The sequence below is a fragment of the Sciurus carolinensis genome, chromosome 1 (assembly GCF_902686445.1).
Source record: "Sciurus carolinensis chromosome 1, mSciCar1.2, whole genome shotgun sequence".
Taxonomy (NCBI): domain Eukaryota; kingdom Metazoa; phylum Chordata; class Mammalia; order Rodentia; family Sciuridae; genus Sciurus; species Sciurus carolinensis.
In genome coordinates, this window is record NC_062213.1 from 39477263 (window position 1) to 39502348 (window position 25086).

A 25086-nucleotide genomic window follows, 5' to 3' on the forward strand; every position below is an offset into this window, starting at 1 on the left:
TGATTTGGATTGAATGTTCATAGTAGAAAATGTTCAATGAAAAAGGAAATATATAAAGGACCAAAGGATTTAACTTTAATATGAATTCAGTTTGGGACACTGTATAAGACATATAAGTGTACATTCATTTAGCTATTAGTGCTAGAGAAAAAAAAAAGACTGAACCCTAAAATAGCATTTATGAATAAAGAACATAGACCATAGAATAACAACAGCCTACTGGAAATAATATCCAAGAAGAGTGAAAACATGACTAAAATAATGAAAGCCCAGAAAACTTCAATTTAAATTTGGGATGGATAACAGAAAATGATTAATAGAAGCCAGAGAAAAGGAGCCAAACAGGTAGAGAAAGAGAATCAGAGGAACCAAGAAAGTGAAGTTTTAAGAAAGAGATCAAAATACTAAATATCTAAGGTAAATAAGAATTAAAAAATAAATGAGGGCTGGGGTTGTAGCTCAGTGGTAGAGCATGTGTGAGGGTTCGATTCTCAGCACCACATATAAATAAAATAAAGGTCCATCAACAACTAAAAAAAAATTTTTAAATATTATTAAAATAAATAAATAAAAGTATCCACTGAAGTGTGCAGACATGATGTTATAAATGACCTGTGCTCAAATGCTTACTTGTAAAAGCTAAGGCCAGTGAAAAGATTCATCATTTTAAAAAAGGGTGGGAAAAGTTGATGGCTCATGCCTGTAATCCCAGAGGCTCCGGTGATGGAGGCAGGAGGATTACAAGTTCAACTTAGTGAGGCCTTAAGTACTGAGGAAGACCCTATCTCAAAATACAAATTAAAAAGGGCAAGGGATCTAGCTCAGTGGTTAAGTGCCCCTGGGTTTAAAAAAAAAAAACAGAAAAGGTGTGAGGGCATAACTTCTACTCATAGAAGTTACTGTCCATGTAGGAAATCCCAAAGAAATCAACCAGAAAACTACTGGAATTAATAACATAAGCAAGATCACAGGATATAAGATTAATGCACAAAAATTATATATATATATAATTGCAATTTTGTTTATATATATATGCAACTGCATTTATACATAAAAATGAACAATCAGAAAATAAAATTAAATACACAATATTTATAAATGCTCCAAAGAAAATAAGTATAAATCTAATAAAACATTTAAAAGAATTGTAGGCTGAAAACACAAAATGCTAATTAAAGCAATAAAGAACAATCTAAATAATTGAAGAGTCACTCTGTTCACAGAGTAGAAAACTAAACTTAGTAAATATGTCAGTTCTCCTCAAAATCATCTCTATATTTAAGGCAATTCCTTCAGAAACCCAATAAAGGATTTTTCACAGCAACTAAAAATGCAAGGATAGCCAAAATTTGCCTTCTCATTTCAAGTACTAACCAAGATTAGAACATTAACAAAAGCTCAGTTCTTTAGCTAAGTAATTTAAAGTTTTGGTTAGGTACAAAACTTTTTAAAGTCTCTTAATAATAAGTATCACTTATATAAACAATTGCATTTATTAGGTTAAAATTTTTTCAAAATTTACTTTCCAGGTATTAAAAAAAAAACAGAAGAGATCAGACCCCATCACTGAGTGGACCCGCCCGACCACCACGCCAAAGTCACTCCCAATCTCGGAGAAAGCCAGCTGGCGAGTCAGCACGCCTGCATGGCGGGGTTAGGGGACAGGCAAGCCAGCCCAACCAACCCCCACGGCGAGGTGGGTCACCATTCTGGAGGGAGCCAGCGGCGAGCTGGCCCACATGACCCCTACACCGAGGTCAAGCGCCATTGCTAAGCCTGCCTGCCTGCCCCCTACAGTTGAGGGACACTGCAAGTGCCTCTATGCTGATTCAGCGCACCCTCCCTGGAGCTCCCCAGCTTCTGTGGAGGCTGGTGCAGGCGTTTTGAATCACTCCCAAGGGTGTGGCCATCATCATTGGAAGGGTGGCTCCCTTCCACACCAAGGTACATTATAATGAAAATACCTAACATACAAAATAAAGACAGAATTTTAAAGGATGTGAGAGAAAAGAATCAAATTACATTCCCGGGGTAACCAATACGGATATCAGCAGATTACTCAGTCCAGACCCTAAAAGATAGAAGTGCCTGAAACAATAATTTTCAACCTCTGAAAGAAAATGGATGCCAACCAAGAATCGTATACCCAGCAAAACTTAACTTCAGATTTCACGACAAAATAAAATCCTTCCATGAAAAACAAAAGCTAAAAGAATTTACAAAAAGAAAGCCAGACCTACAGATATTCTCAGCAAAATATTCCATGAGGAAGAGATGAAAAACAACGATGTAAAACAGCAAAGGGAGGAACTACCCTAAAGGAATAGCCAATTAAAGGAGAAACCAAGTTGTCTCAAAAAACAAAAACGAGTCAAATGACCGGAAATACAAATCATATCTCAACAATAACCCTGAATGTTAATGACCTGAACTCATGAATCAAAAGACACAGAATGGCAGATTGGATTAAAAAGAAAGATCCAACAATTGGCTGCCTGCAACAGACTCATCTCATAGAATGAGATACCCACAGACTTAAGGTGAAAGGATGGGGAAAAACATACTATGCACATGGACACAGCAAAAAAGCTGGAGTATCCATTCTCATGTCAGATAATGTGGACTTCAAGCCAAAGTTAGTCAGAAGGGATAAAGAAGGACATTTCATACTGCTTAAGGGAAGCATAAATCAGCAAGACATAAGAATCATAAATATCTATGCCCCAAACAGTGGCTTATCCATGTACGTCAAACAAATCCTTCTTAATTCCAGAAATCAAATAGACCACAACACAATAAAACTAGGTGATTTTGACACACCTCTCTCACCACTGGACAGATCTTCCAAACAAAAATTGAACAAAGAAACCATAGATCTCAATAACATAATCAATAATTTAGACTTAATAGACATATATAGAATATACCACCCAACAAAGAGCAAATATGCTTTCTTCTCCAGCAGCACATGGATCCTTCTCTAAAATAGACCATATTTTATGCCACAAAGCTACTGTTAGCAAATACAAGAAGACGAAGATACTATCTTGTATTATATCAGATCATAATGAATTGAAATTAGAAATAAATGACAGAATAAAAAATAGAAACTATTCCAACACCTGGAGATTAAATAATGTGCTACTGTATGACTAATGGATAACAGAAGACATCAGGGGGGAAATAAAAAAATTCTTAGAGGTAAATGAGAACAAAGATACATCATATCAAAATCTCTGGGACACTATGAAGCAGTTCTTAGAGGAAAATTTATTTCATAGAGCGCATTCAATAAAAGAAGAAAAAAAATCAACAAATAAATGAGCTAAAACTACAGTTCAAAGCCCTAGAAAAAGAAGAACAGAGCAACACCAAAAGTAGTATAAGACAGGAAATAGTTAAAATCAGAACTGAAATCAACAAAATTGAAACAAAAGAAACAACAGAAAAAATGAAAAAATAAATAGTTGGTTCCTTGAAAAAATAAACAAAATTGATAAACCCTTAGCCACAATAACAAAGAGAAGGAGAGAGAAAACTCAAATTACTAAAATTCGGAATGAACAAGGAAATATCACAACAGACACGGGTGAAACACAAAACATAATTAGAAACTATTTTGAAAATCTATAGTCCAACAAAATAGAAAATCTCGAAGACATCAACAGATTTCTAGAGACATATGAATTACCTAAACTGAACCAGGAGGACATACACAATTTAAATAGATCAATTTCAAGTAATGAAATAGAAGTCATCAAAAGCCTACCAACAAAGAAAAGTCCGAGACCAGATGGGTTCTCAGCCCAGTTCTACAAAACCTTTAAAGAAGAGCTCATTCCAATACTTCTCAAAGTATTCCATGAAACAGAAGAGGAGGGAAGCCTCCCAAACTCATTCTATGAAGCTAATATCACTGATACATAATCCAGCAGACACATCGAGCAAAGAAAATTTCAGACCAATATCTTTAATGAACATTGATGCAAAAATTCTCAACAAAATTTTAGCAAATTGCATACAAAAATATATTAAAAAGATAGTGCACCACGATCAAGTGTGTTTTATCCCAGGGATGCAAGATTGGTTCAACCCAGAAATCAATAAATGTAATTCACCATATCAACAGACTTAAAGTCAAGAATCACATGATTATTTTGATAGATGCAGAAAAAGCATTTGATAAAATACAGCATGCCTTCATGCTCAAAACACTAGAAAAATAGGGATAGTGGGAACATTCCTTAACATTGTAAAGGCCATCTATGCTAAGCCCATGGCCAATATCATTCTAAATGGTGAAAAACTGAAAGTGTTCCCCCTAAAAACTGGAACAAGGCAGGGATGCCCTCTTTCACCACTTCTATTCAACATTGTCCTCGAAACTCTGGCAGAGCAATTAGACAGATCAAGGAAATTAAAGGGATACAAATAGGAAAAGAAGAACTCAAACTATCCCTGTTGGCTGATGACATGATTATATATTTAGAGGAACCGGGATATTCCACCAGAAAACTTTTAAACTCATAAGTGAATTCAGTAAAGTAGCAGGATATAAGATCAATGCTCATAAATCTATTGCATTTTTATACATAACTGATGAATCCTCAGAAAGAGAAGTTAGGAAAACTACCCCATTCACAATAGCATCAAAAAAAAATAGAACACTTGGGAATCAATCTAACAAAAGAGGTGAAAGACCTCTACAATGAGAACTACAGAACACTAAAGAAAGAAATTAAAGAAAACTTTAGAAGATGGAAAGATCTCCCAAGTTCTTGGATACGCAGAATTAATATTGTCAAAAAGGCCATACTACCAAAAGTGCTATACAGATTCAATGCACTTCCAATTAAAATCCCAATGATGTACCTCACAGAAATAGAGCAAGCAATCATGAAATTCATCTGGAAGAATAAGAAACCCAGATAGCTAAAGCAATCCTTAGCAGGAAGAATGAAACAGGGGGTATCGCAATACCAGAACTTCAACTATACTGCAAAGCAATAGTAAAAAAAAAACAGCATGGTGTTGGCACCGAAATAAACAGGTAGATCAATGGTACAGAATAGAGGACATGGACACAAACCCAAATAAATACAATTATCTCATACTAGACAAAGGTGCCAAAAATATGCAATGGAGAAAAGACAGCCTCTTCAACAAATGGTGATGGGAAAACTGGAAATCCATATGCAGCAGAATGAAACTGAACCCCTATCTCTCACCCTGCACAAATTCAACTCAAAATGGATCAAGGACCTTAGAATCAGACCAGAGACCCTTCATCTTACAGAAGAAAAAGTAGGTCCAAATCTTCAACATGTCGGCTTAGGATCAGATTTTCTTAACAGGACTCCCATAGCACAAGAAGTAAAAGCAAGAATCAATAACTGGGATAGATTCAAACTAAATAGCTTTCTCTCAGCAAAGGAAACTAACAGCAATGTGAAGAGAGAGCCTACAGAGTGGGAGAAAATCTTTGCCACTCATACTTCAGATAGAGCACGAATTTCCAGAATATATAAAGAACTCAAAAAACTCTACACCAAGAATACAAATAACCCAAGCAACAAATGGGCTAAGGAAATGAACAGACTCTTCACAGAAGAAGATCTACAAGCAATCTACAGATATATGAAAAAATGTTCAACATCTCTAGTAATAAGAGAAATGCAAATCAAAACTACACTAAGATTGCATCTCACCCCAATTAGAATGACGATTATCAAGAATACAAGCAACAACAGTTGTTGGCGAGGATGTGGGGAAAAAGGTACACTCATACATTGCTGGTGGGGCTGCAAATTAGTGCAGCCACTCTGGAAACCAGTGTGGAGATTCCTTAGAAAACTTGGAATGGACCCACCATTTGACCCAGCTATCCCACTCCTTGGCCTATACCCAAAGGACTTAAAATCAGCATACTACAGAGATACAGGCACATCAATGTTCATAGCTACTCAATTCACAATAGACAGATTGTAGAACCAAACTATATGCCCTTCAGTTGATGAATGGATAAAATGTGGTATATAAATACTATGAAATATTACTCAGTCATAAAGAATAAAAAAATTATGGCATTTGCAGGCAAATGGATGAAACTGGAGAATATCATGCTAAGTGACATAAGCCAATCTCAAGAAACCAAAGGACGAATGTTCTCGCTGATAAGCAGATGATGACCCATATTGGGGGGTAAGAGGGGGGCAAGAGTGGAGGAAGGAGGGACTGTATAGAGGGAAAAGAGGGGTGGGAGGGATGGGAGGGAAGGAAAAAAATTACAGAATGAGTCAAAAACTATTACCCTAGGTAAATGTATGATTACACAAATGGTATGCCTCTACTTCATGTACAAACAGAGAAACAAGATGTATCCCATTTATTTACAATAAAAATAAATTTTTAAAAAAAGAACAAATAAGTACTTTAAAAACAAATTCACCACTCTCTTTACATTGCAGTAGTATTTTTTCCAAGACTTAATACACTAAGCAAAGAATGCATGCTCATCACAAAATTTAAAACACTGTATAGGAAGTCTTATCCCATTTTGCAGATGAAGTTCACCAAGGATGAACAAGCAAGAATACAAACAAGGAGAGGAAAACATAATTAAATGTAAATTCTTGGTAATGTTTTAGTTCAAGTTATATGCTAGATTCACAAGTATTTATTATACTACATAAGAACGGACATAACATTGTCATGAATCAAATTGTGTATCTAAAGTCCAAAATAGAAAAAAAACAGGTTACAAGTTACAAATCCACAGGATCTAAAGGTAGGGACAATGACTGACATACAAGGTCTCTCTCAAAGTGAACAGCAAATAGTTAACAAGTATTTTATGAAGTTTAAAATTATTAAAAATTATTCTAAGTGAACATCAAAGTGGCCTTTATTTTATCCAACAGAACTTGGTCACTTTCTTTAAAAATCTCTATAATTAAAATGGATTTCAAAGAAATGTTGAGTACATTATAACCATGAACATTAGAGTCACACTGAAACATTATAAATCTCTCTAAGTGTCCTTTGCTGAGTGTCTACAAATATCTTAGCCATGCTTTTCAATGCTGGAGGTTAGGCAATCAACAAATGTTGGCAGCATCAGATTGAACATAAAAAATTTGTCATATTTTTTATCAAAGCATCTAATGATGGGCTGGAATTGTGGCTCAGTGGTAGAGTGCTTGCCTAGCATGTGTGAAGCACCAGGTTTGATACTCAGCATGAAAGAAAGGAAAGAGGAAAGAAAGGAAGAAAGAAAGGTACTGTGTCTATCTATAATTAAAAATATATGCATATAATTAAAAAAGCATTTAATGATTCTGTATTCTTTTAACAATCTGAATTAAACCTCATATTTTCACCTGCTAATCATTTTACTATATTCCCATAAATTAATGTTAACGTTTTTTGCATACTCATACATTTGAATACCTGTGATTCTAAAAGGTCCCTTCATTTAACCTACCATCTCACCCCACTTTTATTTAGGAAATGAAGTCTTTTCTTTGGTATGATGGTACAACATAATTAAACTTCAAATAATTTAAATATGGAACCATTCCATTCTCCTAGTACATGCATAATTTTAACTTAATTACATACTATACCTATAAAAGCTTAAAACCTAAAATTAAAGTACTTTAAAATATGTTTTATCTATAATGTTTCTACTCAAAATTTAATTCCAATCAGTAGTATAAACCCAAGTCTTACTCTCCAGGGGTATACACTTTTAAATAATTTGTCCAAATGTCAACTGCAATTTTCAAAAATTCTTCCTACAACAAAATTTTAAACATCTGCAAAAAACACTTGTTTTGAATGTGGTTTACATTCATGACACTTGACCTTTTGTTCCACACACCACAAAATTCAAGTTTCAAATACCATGCAAGCAGGAAATCTGATCATTCCTTCAGTAGCCATCTGCATGGTTCAATATCAAATATTAGTTCTGAGCTGCACTAAGTCATGTGTTACAAATCTTTTTCTGTAGCCTCTATAATTAGTTGTAATTTGTTTCTTTTAAATGTGTTTCTTATGGGACATCTGGCCTTGAAACTTCCACCTTTTCATTGAAAAAAATACTTAGTGACTGGATTTTTTTTTCTTTTAATACAGAGCACTACATGGGTGGTATAACCAAGTCCAGACTTAAAAAAAAAAAGTTCCAATAACAGATGATGATTAAGAAACCACTGCAGTATTACCAAATATAAAACTTACTGCAATATAACTATCTACAGGTTTCTAAAATCACTCTCTCAAATACTTAAAAGTTCACAAAGTCAGTTTTCATGAGAATATACCATTGGTCTATTTATTCTCAGGAACCACATTATTTAAGTTCAATTGGATAATGCAGGTTTAGAATCAAAGATTCTAAAGAATCTGAGTCTAATGGATTGATATGACAATCACTTTAAAGAATCTACTTAAAATAAGAAATAAATTTTAATAACATAAATAACCCTAATTTCACAGAAACTAAAGTTATACTAGTATTTGCTAAAATTGCCTTATGGTTCTCATGAAAACAGTGATTTTAGTAATACTTATAGGGACTGGGGATATACTTTAGGGGAAAAGTGCTTGCCTAACCCTCACAAGGCCCTGAGTTTGATCCCCAGCACAGAAAGAAATAAACAAACATCAATTCACTTAAAACTAAAAAGTCAATGTTAAATACACACTAAGTAAAAAAACTAATGACAGATACATGACTTTTCTACAAGATGAAAGTGAAAACATTCTTCACAGAATGCTGCTGTCCTGACCTGCTGGCTTCCTAGATAGGAAAAATTTTGGCAGATACTCTGTAAAACCAGTATTATACCTTTGCAAAAGAACACCAATGAGAAATGTACAATGAGTCAGAGAAGAAGTAACTGTCTGATAAAAAAAAAAGTTTCTTATGCAAAAACAATAATGAAATTTGCTATTAAGGTAAATATATTTTCATCTTCTCAGAAATTAGCCTGAGAAATTGTCTGATTTAGAAGATTTGGGGCTGGGGAGATAACTCAGCTGGTAGAGTGCTTGCCTTGCAAGCATAAGGCCCTGAGTTCGATCCCCAGTACCGCAAAAAAAAAAAAAAAAAAAGATTTGTAAGTACTAGTCCTCTGCAAAAACTCAAAAAACTTCACCTAAAAATTAGACTTAATCAGGCCTCACTTCCATTGTAAATACAGGTAATAAGCAATATACATTGCTCCCTAGTAAAATTATGACCAACAAAGTAAACTTTGTATGAAAGTATCCTTTCAAAGTTTTATTCAAATTTCAGAACACCCTTATGTAAATAATTATTACTTTAACAGGCATATAAAAAAATGTATACAGATTTACTGATGTGACAAAATATTCTAAAAGTTATAGAATTATCAGATATAATGAACAATAAAATTAGTTAACATTCAACAACTAGATTTCATAATTTCTTACCTGTATTCCATCTTTAAGTTTCAATATGCATTCCATTGTATTGATGGTAATTACCACTGGTTCTGAACCTAATTTTGTCCATGGTACATGAATCCGCAATTCATGAATATGTCCACTTAAAAAAGTGAATGGTAATTTCAGCTCCTTAAAACACAAAATATTATAGTTAGTAAGTACTTAATATTTTTATCCTAGTATCCAAATTCCTTTAAAAGAAAAATGAAATTTCCAAAACAAAAATATTTCATTCATTACTGTTTATCACAAAGCAGAATCAAATAACTTATTAAACTATACTTTATGATAAATCACAAAAACTTAAGCAAATTACATTTAATAAGTTACTTAAACTCTCTAGGCCTCAGTTTGCTACTCTGCTGAATATAAATGATACAGAATACATGGTCTATGATAAGGGTTTACATGTGGTAGTGGTAGCAGTCATAGCTATAAAAAGCAGCAGTACTCGAGAAAACTACAATTGTCTTAAATTTCTAAAAATATGCCCTCAAAGGTGTTTTCAGGGCAAGCTGAAAGCAGGGGCTGAAGTGAAGAGAATGACCTGACAACATAAAACTGATCAACCACAAAAACAACCTATTGTGTTTTAACTAACTATAATTTACCTCAATACTATTTGGTCATAAATTTGAAATGTTTCTGATTGCTTTCCAGTATTACTAGATAAAACTTAGAAATGATAGCATAAATGTTCACTCCAATCACTTTATACTACTTTGTTCCACTTCTGGACCATACCTTTGTTACAAGCCAACAAAGAAAAAAAAAAGACTATACTTCTATCACATTTTTACAGTTATTGCAGCTATGTCCAAAAGTTAATAAATATTATTAATTTTATACCCCCCCATCTACTTGCTTTAGCAAAATAGCAATAGAGCTAAATACAGGCAAAATGGCAAAGTGGTTACAAGCAATTACTCTAGAGCCAGCAGACATGGATTTAAATTCAATCTCTGCCACTCAGTAGCTCAATGACACTAGGTAAGTTGTTTGATGTATCTGTTCCTACTTTCATTATCTGCAAAATCTGGATAATAATACTATTTTTTGAGCACTGGATCAATTCATTTATATAAAGTGCTTAGAACACTGTCTTCCTCATACAGAAATTATAAAGATGCTAAATATTATTATTATTACTATTATTAGAAAAATGTGGGTCTAACTTATGTCTTAGAGACTTTTTTAATGCCAGACTACTAAAAATCTATTGTCACTACTCTTTCTAATGGAATGTCACAATTTTTAAACATTTCTATTATATTAAATTTAAAGATGCAGTCATTACTTCAAGCATTATTTAGCTGACACAAATTATATACTAATCAGTATCTGCAAAAAGGAAAGTATTTACTAAGCACTTGTATACAAGGCACCATTCTAAGCATCTTACCTGCATATAACCATTTAATCCTAAGAACAACAAAACGTAAATACTACCATACCATTTTATGATGAAAAATCTGAGACATGCAGGGTCCAGTAACTTCCCAAAATGAAACAACAAGAAAAGCCAGAACTCAAAACTGAGACATGTAATGCTAAAACTCTTGCTCTTTATAATACTGCCTTTATATTATCATTATGAGTACTGACTACATTTATACCAGCTATGTGTCTCCTTGGAAAATGAATGGATTTTATTTCCATCTCCACCACCCCCTGACTTGTGCAACAATGATACATTTGCAAAATGGCTACCATAATTGTAATCTATGGGCACAAATTAGATTTTCTCCAGGAGAAGTTAAAAGATACCCAAATTAAACTCAAGAACTTAGTGCCATAATAATGCTACTAATTAATTTAGCTACTAATCAAGTATTAACACAGAGGTGGTTCTCCATGTTAGAACATGGGATTTTAAACCATATAGCCCATGTTGGAGGTACAACTAAAATGCAACACCTATTAATTATCTAACTACAAACAAGGTAGTTTGATCAAAGTTGTTGTGATAAACAAGAACACATATGTATCTTGTAAAAGACAAAATACAAATGTTGATTATTTTAACAAATGGATCTTGATGTAACCAAAAAGAAATTATTTTCCTTTCATTCTTTTCCATTCTTGAAATACAAACCTACAATTTTATAATAAGTTTGTTTGCAATGATATATTGCATAAAATGTATCCCCAGAAGTGGGGTGGTAGTAGCCAGTGGTAGAACACTTGCTTAGTACGCGTGAGGCCTTTGGTTCCATTCCCAACACTGCAAAAACAAACAAAAAAAGTATCCCTAAAACCAGTATATCTATGACTGTGCAAAGGCTATTCTTAAAGAATTTAAGAAGAGGATTGAATAGCTCTCAAAAATCTAATTTTAGGTAAGCTGTTAAAATATTCTAACCAAAAAAATATTCAAAACTTAAAACAGCAAAAACAAAAATTGACAAATAGGATTATATCAAACTTTAAAATTACACAGTAAAGGAAATAATCAAGAGTGAAAAGGCAAACTCTGGAATAAGAGAAAATATTCACAAATCATGTATCTGATAAAGTGTTAATGTCTAGAATATATTAAGACTTCATATAAATCAAAAACAACAAAGAAAACAATTTTATTTTTAAATGCACAAAGGAATAGACAATTCTCAAAGAATATACACAAAGAGCCAAAAAAAAAAAACATACAAAAAGATGTTCGCCCTCTCAGATCATCAAGAAAATGCAAATCAAAACTACAATGTGCAGGCTGGGGAGAGAGCTCAGTTGGCAGAGTGTCATTCACAAGCACAAGTCCCTGGGTTCGATCCCCAGCACCGCAAAGAAAAAAAAAAAACTACAATGTGGTATCAGAGCACACCTGTTAGGATGGTCACTATAAAATAACAATAATAATGTGCAATTATTAAGAAGGATGTGGAAAACCTAGAATCCTATGCTATCTCACTTGGAATGTAAAATAGTACTGCTGGTATTGAAAACAATATGGCAGTTCCTCAAAAATTAACAATAGGATTACCATTGATAAAGTAATTTCACTTCTGGATATAAATTCAAAAAAATTAAAAAACAGAACTTTAGTATTTTTATGTGTAATTCACATATAGTAATTAAACATTATGGAGAACAGTGTGGCATTTCAATACACGTATATGCTATGTCAAAGCAGAAGTAGTCGGCATGTCCATCAAAAACAGAATCTCGAGATATCAACACACCCATATGTGCAGCAGTATTTCCACGACAGCCAAAAGATAGGTAAGTTCTGTCATTCATTCATGTATATTTGTGTGTAGGTAGGGTATGTGTGGTGATAGAAAAATACATAACACAAAATTTACAACTTTAACCATTTTTAAGAGTACAGTATCGTAAAACAGGACTTCAAAAACTGCTGAGACTGGGCCGGGCATGGTGGCACAGCTCAGGAGGCTGAGGCAGGAGAATTGGGAGTTCACACTCAGTCTCAACAGATTAGCGAGACACTCAGCAACTCAGGAAGACACTGTCTCTAAATAAAAATATATTTAAAAAGGGCTGGGGGATGTTGCTCAGTGATTAAGTACCCCTGTGTTCAATCACCGGTACCATAAAAAAAAATTAAAAAATAAAAAAATGCTGAGGATGGGATGGGGATGCAATTTGGGAGTAGAACTCAGGATCCAAGCAGCAGGAATATTGCTCCTCAACAAGGTGGGTGAATGAAGGACTTCACTGAAATTCAATGTTGGAAAGTCAGAGTTTCTGAGAGACTCAGAAGTTTGATAAGTGCTCTGTGTTTCTCAACTGGCAAGCACAGAGTTGAGGTAGGGACACATCCTGAGGAAGCCACACTACAGATCAATACTGTAGGACACCAGGAAATCATAGCACATATTGTCATACTGTCATGGCTTATGCCTACTATGTGGCTTAGGCATACTTAGCAGTAGTTAACTGAAATAGGCACAGAGAAGATTGTGAAGAGAAGTCATATACAGAGGAGAGTGCAATTCACTTTCCCTGAGACTTGTGGCTCACATGATCAGCTGAAAAGAGTCAAAAAACTGAACAGGAGGGCAGGAGATTACACTGGAGAACCAACTTGGGAAGGTCATATTCATGAGCAGCAGAATGTGAGACCTCTGGAGGGTCTACTTCCCTTCCCTACTAGCAGAATTTGTGGGAGGACCCTAAGATTCCAGTAGAAATCAGCATCTGCCTAGATCTAGGGATGTGTTGATGTAGTGTTTCCAGAACAGATATCACCCAACAAAGTCCCAAACGTGTTTAGAGCTAAGACCCATATACCAGATCTCCCAACTCAGAACTCTGCAACACCCACCCCTGCCCTGGAGTCCATCAATCTGGTCTATCCAGATGAAACTCCAATCAAGAGTACTTTCTCTCTCTCTTTTTTTTTTTTTTTTTTTTTAAGTTAAACAATGCCTTTATTGCTTGAATACATACAGAAATTTATGCCACCAGGGCACAGGCTGTGGATGACTCATATTTCTAATTTGGGGGAAGGACCCACTTGGTCTTATAATATCAAGCCAATTGGTGAATTCAGCTCTCTATCAGAATCAGGTGGACTTTAGCATCATTATCCTTTCTATTCCTCTCAAGATGCTTTCAAACAGCAACTGCTTTCTTAATTAAATGACAGATTCTCAGGAAGATCAGGAGCAAGTCCTTTGGACTAAGGATTCTCAAGATTTTATTGCTACTCACAAAACATACTTGTGCAATACCATGTGAATCCCTCAGTATCCACACCACTTTGTGAGGGAGTCGGACCCTTCTGGCCAGTTTGTAAATCTGCTCCTTCACATCATCAGATGTCAACTTCAATCAGGTTGGGGACACTGCAGCAACAGGGCTGAGATGACTGGGACAGGCCCTTCCTGGAAGCATGCATGCAACCCATGATGGCCGTAGTCAGTCAGCAAAAAGAGAACAGTACTTTCAATTCTGTCCTTATACTGGTGAGAAGAGAAGCTGAAAACTATTTCAACCAGCTCCAGTATTAGGCCACTCCAGCTGGAAGTTCAAGGTGCAATGCAGGGCTGGGGAGATAGCTCAGTCGGTAGAGTGCTTGCCTTGCATGCACAAGGGCCTGGGTTCAATCCCCAGTACCCAAAAAAAAAAAAAAAAGGTGCAATGCAAACATAGGAATGGCTTAACAACCCCCAGTCCAAGGGGTACACAGACAAAGAAGAGATGTAAAGGACACGGTTGGGCATAGGCAGTAATTATCCATCCTTCCAATCCCTGGGTAGGGAGGCCACAGGTCCCACTCAAGGACATTCACTCCTACAGCAAAAACAAAGAATTAACACAAAAGCTATGGACACCACACCTATGAGTCATCTCAATCTAGATCACTACCGTAAGTCATTAGAATATACAGAGTTGTTAAGTGAAGGGAAACCACAGAGGTTATACACCACATACTCTACTATATATAATACAACTCCCTGACCTACAAGAACAAACTCATCTTTTGAAATGTACAGTAATAATGGAATCCTCAAGTTGACACAATATACACTGTATCAATAAACATTAATTATCACCAAAGAACCAGTAGGGAAACTATACTACAAAACTCATTGGGAAATATATTGAAAAATTCACAACAACCTGATATCCCAGAATACTTTGGCAAGAAAAGGCTGTGGCCTAAAAAGGCCAGCACATTAAGAATCAGAAGAGAAAATCCATCCCAACAGAGGCATAAAACCCAATACAGGCATATAAGAAATATTTAAAAAAAAAAAGGTAATATGATAGCTCCTAAAGTTCATGATTCACCAGCAACTGATAACAAGAAAGTGATGTGGATTCAATATCAGATAAAGAATACATAAGAATGAATATAAAATGATCAAAGAATTCCAAGAGAACATAGAAAAACAACTGAATGAATAAAGGAAGTCAGTACAGGAAATGAAAGAGATATTCAATAGAAAGACAGGGATATTGAAAAAGAACCAAACAGAAATCTTGGAAATGAAAGACACAATAAATCAAATAAAATGCTGAGATGAAAATCTAATAGAGTAAACCATGCTGAAAACAGAATCTCAGAGCTGGAAAACAAAGTGGTAGACCTTGAACACTCAGACAGTATTAAAGAAAAGAAAGTAAGTAACAATGCACAGAATACATAAGAACTGTGGAACAATATTAAGCTAAGGGCATGGACAACCTCATAAAAGGTATATATAACAAACCAAAGTCAACGTAGTGAGTGTTAAAAACTGAAAGCATTTTCTTTAAAATCTGGAATAAGACAAGAATGTCCACTCTTACCACTCCTAATCAATGTAGTACAAAGAATGGCAGCCAGGGTATTAGGCAAAAGAAATAAAAGGGATAAAAACAGAAGAGGAAGCTGGCCATGGTGGCACATACCTGTACTCCCAGCAGCTCAGGAGGCTGAGGTAGAAGGATTGCAAGTTCAAAGCCAGCCTCAGCAACTTAATGAGTCCCTAAGCAACTCAGTGAGAACCTGTGTCAAATAAAAACATTTTTAAAATACAAAAGGGGGACTGGTGATGTGGCTTAATCATTGAGAGCCCCTGGGTTCAATCCCTGGTACAAAAAGAAAAAAAATAGGAAAGGAAGAAGTCTAATTATCACTGTTTGCAGATAACATGATCCTATACTCTCAAGATTCAAAAAGCTCCACTAGAAGAAAAATACATCTAGGAATAAATCTAACCAAAGAGGTGAAAGATCTCTACAATGAAATATCTCAACATCTCCACTACAGAGCACTGAAAAAAGAAACTGAAGAAGACACAAGAAAATGGAAGGACCTCCTATGATCATGATAGGCAGAACTGTTACTGTTAAAATGGTCATATTGTCAAAAGCAATATATGAATTCAATACAATCCCCATCAAAATACCAATGACATTCTTCACAGAACTAGAAAAAACTGTTCTAAAATTGATTTGGAAGAATAAAAGTTCCAGAAGAGCCAAAAACTCTAAGCCAAAACAAAATCAATACTGAGGCAATTGCAACACCTGATCTCAGATTATACTACAGAGCTATAGTAACAGAAACTGCATGGTACTGGATCAAAACAAACATGCAGATGAATAGAACACAATAGGAGATTAAGAGAAAACCCCCATAAAGACATAGTCAGATCCTTGACAAAGGTGCCAAAAACATACGCTGGAGAAGAGACAGCCTTTTAAAAAAGGTGCTAGGAAAACAGGTTCTCCATACGTAGAAGAATGAGACAAGATTCTTATCTCTCACCCTGCACAGAAGTCAAATAAAAATTAATCAAAGACCTAGGAAGAAACCAGAAACTATGCAACTCTATCAATTAGGAAGATGCAAATAGAGACAAAACTGAGATTTCATCTCACTGTTTAGAATGGCAGTCATCAAGAATACAAATAATAATAAATGCTGGAGAGGATATAGAGAAAAAGGAACACTTTTATACTGTTAGTGGGAAGGTAAATTAGCACAACCACTACAGAAATCAGTTCAGAGGTTCCTTAAAAACTAGGAATAGAACCACCATAGGACCCAACTCCTGTAGTACTCCTTGGTACGTTAGGAATTAGCATGCTACAGCGATACATGTATACCCATGTTCCAGCACCACAGTTCACAATAACTATGAAACCCACTTAGGTGTCCATCAACAAATGAATGGATAAGGAAAATGTGGTGTATATATACATAACAGAGTTTTATTCAGCCATAAAGAAGAATGAAATTATGTCATCTGCAGGAAAATGGATGAAACTTGAGAACAATATAAGCTAAATAAGTCAAAATCAGACAGTGAAGGGTAGTATGTTTTCTCACATGTGAGGAAGCTAGAGGAAAAAGGAAAAGAAAGATGGATGGGGATGGGTCTCATGAACATCAAAGGAAGATCAATAGAGTAGAAGAAAGGAACCAGGAGGTGGCAGGAAGAGAGAAAAAGGGGAAATGGAAAATGATCTTGACCAAATTATATTGTTATATTCTGTGCATGTAACAATAAATCCCACCATTATGTATAATTATAATGTACCAATAAAAACATATGGCAAAAATAAACATTACAACAGTAACATTTAGTGATGTTTTCTCAGAGAAAACACTAAAAATGTAATATTATGTCAATTTTATCTCTATAAAAATAAGATATGAAAAATGATAAAATGATCAATTAATGAACAATATAACACTTACAAAAAACCAAACCCCAAAATACATAAAGCAAACTCAAACAAAACTCAAAGGAGAAAGACATAATAATATTGGATGAAGACTTTAATATCTCACAATAATGGAACAGACAAAAAATCAGCAAGGACATAGAAGATCTGAAAAACATTAACCAAATACACCTGACATCAACAGACCTATAACTGCAATTAACAACTGCAGAAAATACATATTCATCTCAAAGAAAATTAGAAAACATCTGAATTGAATAAAAATAAAAACATAATGGTATGAACATTTATGAGATGCACCTGAAATTTATAGTTGTAAATGGTTATAACAGAAGAAAAATGTATCTCAAAAAAAATAACTTTCCACCTTAAAAAGAGAAGATAAAAAATGAACTAAACCCAAAACAAGCAAAAATGAGGACCATATTAAAGAAGGCAGAGAGAAAGGGACAGTATATACAGTAAAATTGTTGTAAAATTTTCAGGAAATGGTGAAAGCAAATCTAATAAAGCAAATAAATGAACTTTGTAATCTTTGAACAAATGAAATAATTTTTTAAAGTATATAAAGACTGAGACCCAACCAAGTCACCTGTCCCAGCACCCGCGTGAACATCCCACAGAGACCTGGCCCGGAGCCCACTGTCTCCAGCACAGAGACCCAGACCATGGTCTAGCGCCCTCATGCTGGGGCTAACCATCTATCAACACATGGGGTCACCTTTGCCGGTTAGCATGGATTATTCCCAATCTGGAGGCCACCATCCCTAGTGGGGCAGCACCCTTCTTGGGACACTGCATTATCAAGTTCCTCTCAGGCATCAGGCTACTGAAGACTAGGAGGTTTGAACATTACAGTATAGTTTTATTGTAGAGTTTTTTTTATTAGTATTATTATGATTATTCCTATTATACCTACTATTATTCCTACTTTTCCTTTCTTTTATTAATATTTTTCTCACTCTCTTTTCCTCTTATCTATCTGTTTCCTTGGACACTCTTTCTCCCTTTTCTCATGCTAACAACCAATTTCTTTTAATCTCACTTTTACTATTACTATGACACAGTACCTCTATAGACTCAATATTATCTCATTAACATTTTATCATACACCCCTCTCCATCCTCTTAGTCCACTATTAGAAATTGTGGTCCTTATTACAAACCTATTGGTTATGTTGTAGATAATAATTGAACTCATTGTCTCTGTTTATTAAGACAATATGGTTAATATCTTAATAGGGATTATTTGGTTTAAGGATGCATAGTGTTTGTACTGTGTGCTGCTAATATTGATTTCCCACTTCAAGGTGAGGTATTGGAAACCTGAAGGGACACTAAGTCTATAGGGGAGAAACTGCAATACCTCGGATTCCCACTGCTAGAGGGGAAGATACACAAACAACATGAAAAAACAAGAGAAGAAAGAGTCCCAAACAAATCTAGATGCTGTATCAATAAAATCCAATGACAGCATGGTAGAAGAAATGTCAGAAAGGGAGTTCAGAATGTACATAATTGAAATGTCCAAGAAGCAAACGATGAGATAAGAGAGCAATGCAGGCAATGATTGATCACATCAATACACAGTTAAAAGAGAAAATGCAGGAAGCAAAAGATCATTTCAATAAAGAGATATGAGAGTCTGAAAAAAGAAAAAGAAAAAACAGAAATCCATGAAATGAAGGCAACAATAAACCAAATTAAAAACTCAATAGAAAGCATAACCAACAGGCTAGATTACTTGAAAGAAAGAATCTCAGACAATGAAGGCAAACATTTAAGCTTGAAAACAAAGTTGACCAAAGAGAGAAGATGGTAAGCAATCACAAACGGAAACTCCAAGAATTTTGGGATATCATGAAAAGACCAAATTTAAGAATTACTGGGATTAAGGAAGGTACACACCAATTCAAACCAAAGGAATGAATAATCTATTCAATGAAATATCAGAAAATTTCCCAAATCTGAAGAATGAAATGGAAAACCAAACACAAGAGGTTTATAGGATATCAAATGTACAAAATTACAACAGATCCACACAAGGCGCATTATAATGAAAATACCTAACATACAAAATAAAGATAGATTTTTAAAGGCTGCTAGAGAAAAGCATCAGATTTAATATTGGGGAAAAACAATACGAATATCAGCAGACTTCTCAGTCTGAAGAGGCCTGGAACAACATATTTCAAGCTCTGAAAGAAAATGGATGCCAGTCAAGAATTTTACACCCAACAAAACTTACCTTCGGATTTAATGATGAAATAAAAAACCACAATGCAAGTCAACAAAGGGAGGAACTACCCCAAAGAAATAGCCAATTAAAGGAGAAACCAAGTCAAGTTAAAAGCCAAAATATAAACCAAAATGAGCAGGAATACAAATCATATCTCAATAATAACCCTGAATGTTAATGGCCTAAACTTATCAATCAAAAGACATAGTCTGGTGGGCTGGGGAGATAGGTCAGTTGGTAGAGTGCTTGCCTCCCAAGCACAAGGCCCTGGGTTCAATCCCCAGCACCACAAAAAAAAAAAAAAAAAAAAAAAAAAAAAAAAAAGACATAGTCTGGCAGATTGGATTAAAAAGAAAGACCCAACAATATGCTGCCTTCAAAAGACTCCATCTCATAGAAAAAGATACCCACAGACTAAAGGTGAAAGGATGGGAAAAAAACATACCATGCACAGGGGCTCAGTAAAAGAGCGGGAATTTCCATCCTCATATCAGATGAAGTACACTTCAAGCCAAAGTTAGTCAGAAGGGATAAAGAAGGACATTTCATACTGCTTAAGGGAACCATAAATCAGCAAGACATAAAAATCATAAATATTTATGCCCCAAACAATGGTGTATCCATATACATTAAACAGATCCTTCTTAATTCCAGGAACCACCTCTCTCACCATTGCACAGATCTTCCAAACAAAAATTGCTCAAAGAAACCATAGAACTCATTAACACAATCAATAATTTAGACTTAATAGACATATATAGAATATTCCATCCATCAACAAGCAAATACACTTTCTTCTCAGCAGCACATGGATCCTTCTCTAAAATAGACCATATGTTATACCACAAAGCTACACTTAGCAAATACAAAAAGACAGAGATACTACCTTGTATTCTATCAGATCATAATGAAGTGAAATTAGAAATCAATGATAAAATTAAAAAAGAAACTACTTCAACACCTGGAAACTGAATAATACACTAATGAATGATTCATGGATAACAGAAGACATTGGGGGGAGATAAAAAAAATTCTTAGAGGTAAATGAGAACAATACAACATATCAAAATCTCTGGGACATTATGAAAGCAGTACTAAGAGGAATATTCATTGCATGGAGCGCATTCAATAAAAGAATAAAAAGTCAAGAAATGAATGACCTAACATTACAGCTCAAAGTCCTAGAAAAAGAAGAAGAGATCAACACCAAAAGTAGTAGAAGACAGGGAATAATTAAAATCAGAACTGAAATCAATGAAACAAAAGAAACAATTCAAACGCTTGACAAAACAAAAAGTTGGTTCTTTGAAAAAATAAACAAAATTGATAAACCCGGTAGCCATACGAACAAAGAGGAAAAAATTCAAATTACTGAAATTTGTGATGAAAAAAGAAATATCACAACAGACACTATTGAAGAAATACAAAACATAATTAGAAGCTATTTTGAAAATCTATACTTCAACAAAATAGAAAATCTCAAAGACATCAACAGATTTCTAGAGACATATGATCCAACCAAACTGAATCTGGAAGACATACACAATTTAAATATTTCAATTTCAAGCAATGAAATAGAAGAAGTCACCAACAAAGAAAGTCCAGGACCAGATGGATTCTCAGTCCAGTTCTACAAGACCTTCAAAGAAGAACTCATTCCAATACACCTAAAAGTATTCCATGAAATAGAAGAGGAAGGAACCCTTCCAAATTCATTCTATGAAGCTAATATTATCCTGATACCAAAAGCAGACAAAGACACATCAAGGAAAGAAATCTTCAGACCAATATCCCTAATGAACATAGATGCAAAACTTCTTTACAAAATTCTGGCAAATTGCATAAAAAACAACATATTAAAAAGACAGTGCACCACAATCAAGTGGAGTTCATCCCAGGGATGCAAGGTTGGTTCAACATCCAGAAATCAATAAATGTAATTCACGACATCAACAGACTTAAAGTTAAGAATCCCATGATTATTTTGATAGATGCAGAAAAAGCATTTGATAAAATACAGCACCTCTTCATGCTCAAAACACTAGAAAAATAGGGATAGTAGGAACATAAACATTGTAAAGGCTATCTATGCTAAGCTCATGGCCAACATCATACTAAATGGAGAAAAACTGAAAGCATTCCTCCTAAAAACTGGAACAAGGCATGGATGTCCTCTTTCACCACTTCTATTCAACATCATCCTTAAAACTCTAACCAGAGCAATTAGACAGACCAAAGAAATTAAAGGGATATGAAAGGAAAAGAAGAACTCGAACTATCACTATTTGCTGATGACATGATTCTATATTTAGAGGAGTCAAAAAATTCCACCAGAAAATTTTCTAGAACTCATAAATGAATGAAGCAAAGTAGCTGGATATAAAATCAACACTCATAAATCTAATGCATTTTTATTCATAAGTGATGAATCCTCTGAAAGAGAAATTAGGAAAACTACCCCATTCACAATAGCCTCAAAAAATAAATAAATAAAACACTTGGGAATCAATCTAACAAAAGAGGTGAAAGACCTCAAAAGAAATGTACATGTTATGATTACACAAATGGTGTGACTCTACTTTGTGTACAACCAGAGAAACAAAAGTTATAACCCATTTGTGTACAATGAATCAAAAAAAAAAAAAAAAAGTATATAAAGACTTTAAGGCAAGAAGAATAACTAGGGTCAAAAAGGGACACATTTCAGGAAAATTTTTTTAAAGTATATTCAATAATGAGATATCAAAATATTAAACTTGCTATGTACTTACCATAGTTTTAAGATATATAAAGTGAAAACTGACAAACCTAAAAGATAAGCAAATACACACTGTTGGAAACATTAATATACCTCTCCCAGTAATTGACAGAAAAAGCAGATAACTGGAAACCCATAAGAATGTGTAATACTGTAGAACTACCACTCAGTTTGAAACAACAGATCTCTTGTAGAACTCTACAGCAACAACTACAGAATACACATCTTTTGACAACGGTACATGGAACATTTGCAAAAACAGACCATACACTGAGTCATAAATTTTAATGGATTGGAATCATACAGAAACTGTGCTGACCACAGGTGAATTAAATTAGAAATCAATGACAGAAAGTTGATTTAGCAAACCTCCATGTGTTTGGAAATTAAGCAATATACCTCTGAATAACTCACTGATCAAAGAAATCAACATGAAAATAATAAAAAAGTTTAACTGAAAAGATAATATATGAATGTCTGTGTGACAGAGGTTAATTTTTGGTTAGAGAAAAATTCATAACATTAGATGTATATATTTCAGTAGAAAAAGTTAAAAAGAATCAATGATCTAAGCTTTCTTAGATTCTTAAGAAGCTAAAAAAGAGAATAGTAAATCACAAAGTGGAAAGAAAGAAATAAGAACAAATAACAAAAAAAAACAAAAGTAGAAACAAAAAAAGTTAATTCTTTGAAAACATTAATTATACTAAAATTAATTAATGATATTAACTGATAAGATCCTAGTAAAGTTGATGAAGAAAATACAAATTATCAAATGAGGAATGGTAAAAGAGACATCATTATGGATTCCACAGGTACATTGTTTTTAAACAACTTTAAAATAAATTTCAAAAAAAACTATATATTTAAATAGAACAATTTAGGGCAGAGGTAAGCAAATTTTTCCTGTAAAGGGAGAGCAAACATTTTAGGCTTTCGGAAGTCATACAATCTCTGTCATAGTTATTGAAGTCTGCCATTTAAGTACAAAAATAGTCAGATACTATGTAAACAAATGAGAACAGCTGTGTTCCAATACAACTTTATTGATAAAAATAGGGCCAGGTCACAGCTTGCTAATCCCTGATTTTTTGGAAATGGAGAAACTCTGAAAATACAACTCTCTAAAACTGAAGAAAGAAGAAACACAAATCTAAATGATCCTGTATCTGATCAAAGAAATTAAATCAATAATTTACAACTTTCCAACCTGACACCGATAATTTTTCCCACACTTAAAAAAAATAAGGTACAGAGGCTGGGGTATGGCTCTGTGGTAGAGTGCTTGCCTAGTATGTGTGGGGCTCTGAGTTCAATCCTCACCACCACATAAGAAAATAAACAATTTACATTTAAAAAAAAAGAAAGAAAAGAAAAACTAAGCAGCTGAGTGCCATGCCACATGCCTGTAATCCCAGCAATTTGGGAGGATGAACTAGGAGGATTTCAAGTTCAAGGACAGCCTCAGCAATTTAGTGATACTTTGTCTCAAATAAAATAAAAAGGGCTGAGGATGTATCTCAATGGTAGAGTGCTTGCTAGTATGCTTGAGGCCTTGGATTCAATCCCTAATACTGGGGTTGAGAGGGTATATGAAGAAAGTGGAGATTACATCTTTTCTGATTTCAAAACTCATTACAAAACTACAGTAATCAAAACAGTCTGATACTGACATAAAGGCAAACATGCAGACCAAATAGAATGGTATAGAAAGCCCAGAAATAAAACCTTAAATCTATGGCCAAATAATACTCAACAAGGACACCAAGACCATTCAATGGGGAAATGAGAATATTAAATAAATGGTGCTAGTAAAACTGAATATCCACATGCAAAAAAAAAAAATGAGGTTTGAACCTTCATATCGTATACAAAAATTAACTCAAAATGCATGTATACATTAGAGCTAAAAATTAGAAAAACAATAGGATAAAAATTTTATGACTAGATTTGGCAATGATTTCTTGGGTAGGACATGAAAAACCCAGGCAAGAAGAAAAAAATTAACAAAACTGTACATCATTAAAAATCAAAACATTTATGCATCAAAGGACACTATCAACAGTAAAAGGCAACCCAAAGAATGAGAGAAAGTATTTGCAAATCATGTATTTGATAAGAGATTGATAGCCACAATACATAAAGACCTCCTACATCTTAACGATAACAGTTTTTTAAAAAACCTGAATCAAAAATGGACAAGGAACTTAAACAGACATTTCCCTAAAGATGACACAAAAATAGCCAATAAGAGCCATGCATGGTGTCACATGCCAGTGATTCCACTGGCTCAGTAGGTTAAGGCAGGAGAATTTAGTCTGAGGTCAGGCTCAGCAACTTAGTGAGACCCTGTCTCAAAATAAAAAATTAAAATTAATAAAGGGCTGCAGGCAGGGGATGGGGGGCCACTGGGGTTGACCAGCAGAGCACTTGCCTGGCAGGTGTGAGACCCTGGGTTTGATCCTCAG

The 25086-nt window shown here is 34.4% G+C and overlaps 1 protein-coding gene and 1 pseudogene across 7 annotated transcripts in view; both read right to left on the reverse strand.

Annotated features, from left to right (window-relative positions):
- Positions 1 to 25086, reverse strand: part of Vps13b (vacuolar protein sorting 13 homolog B) — an 829431-nt gene that overhangs the window by 799363 nt on the left and 4982 nt on the right. For all 7 annotated transcript variants that reach the window (XR_007108524.1, XR_007108523.1, XM_047551787.1 and 4 more), the window contains exon 3: positions 9463 to 9606. Coding sequence is in view for 5 of the 7 variants with exons in the window: in XM_047551787.1 (XP_047407743.1) it covers positions 9463 to 9606 (144 nt within the window). In the remaining 2 variants the exon portion in view is untranslated. The remainder of the gene's footprint in view (positions 1 to 9462; positions 9607 to 25086) is intronic.
- LOC124984055 (40S ribosomal protein S13-like) lies at positions 13894 to 14347 on the reverse strand (annotated as a pseudogene).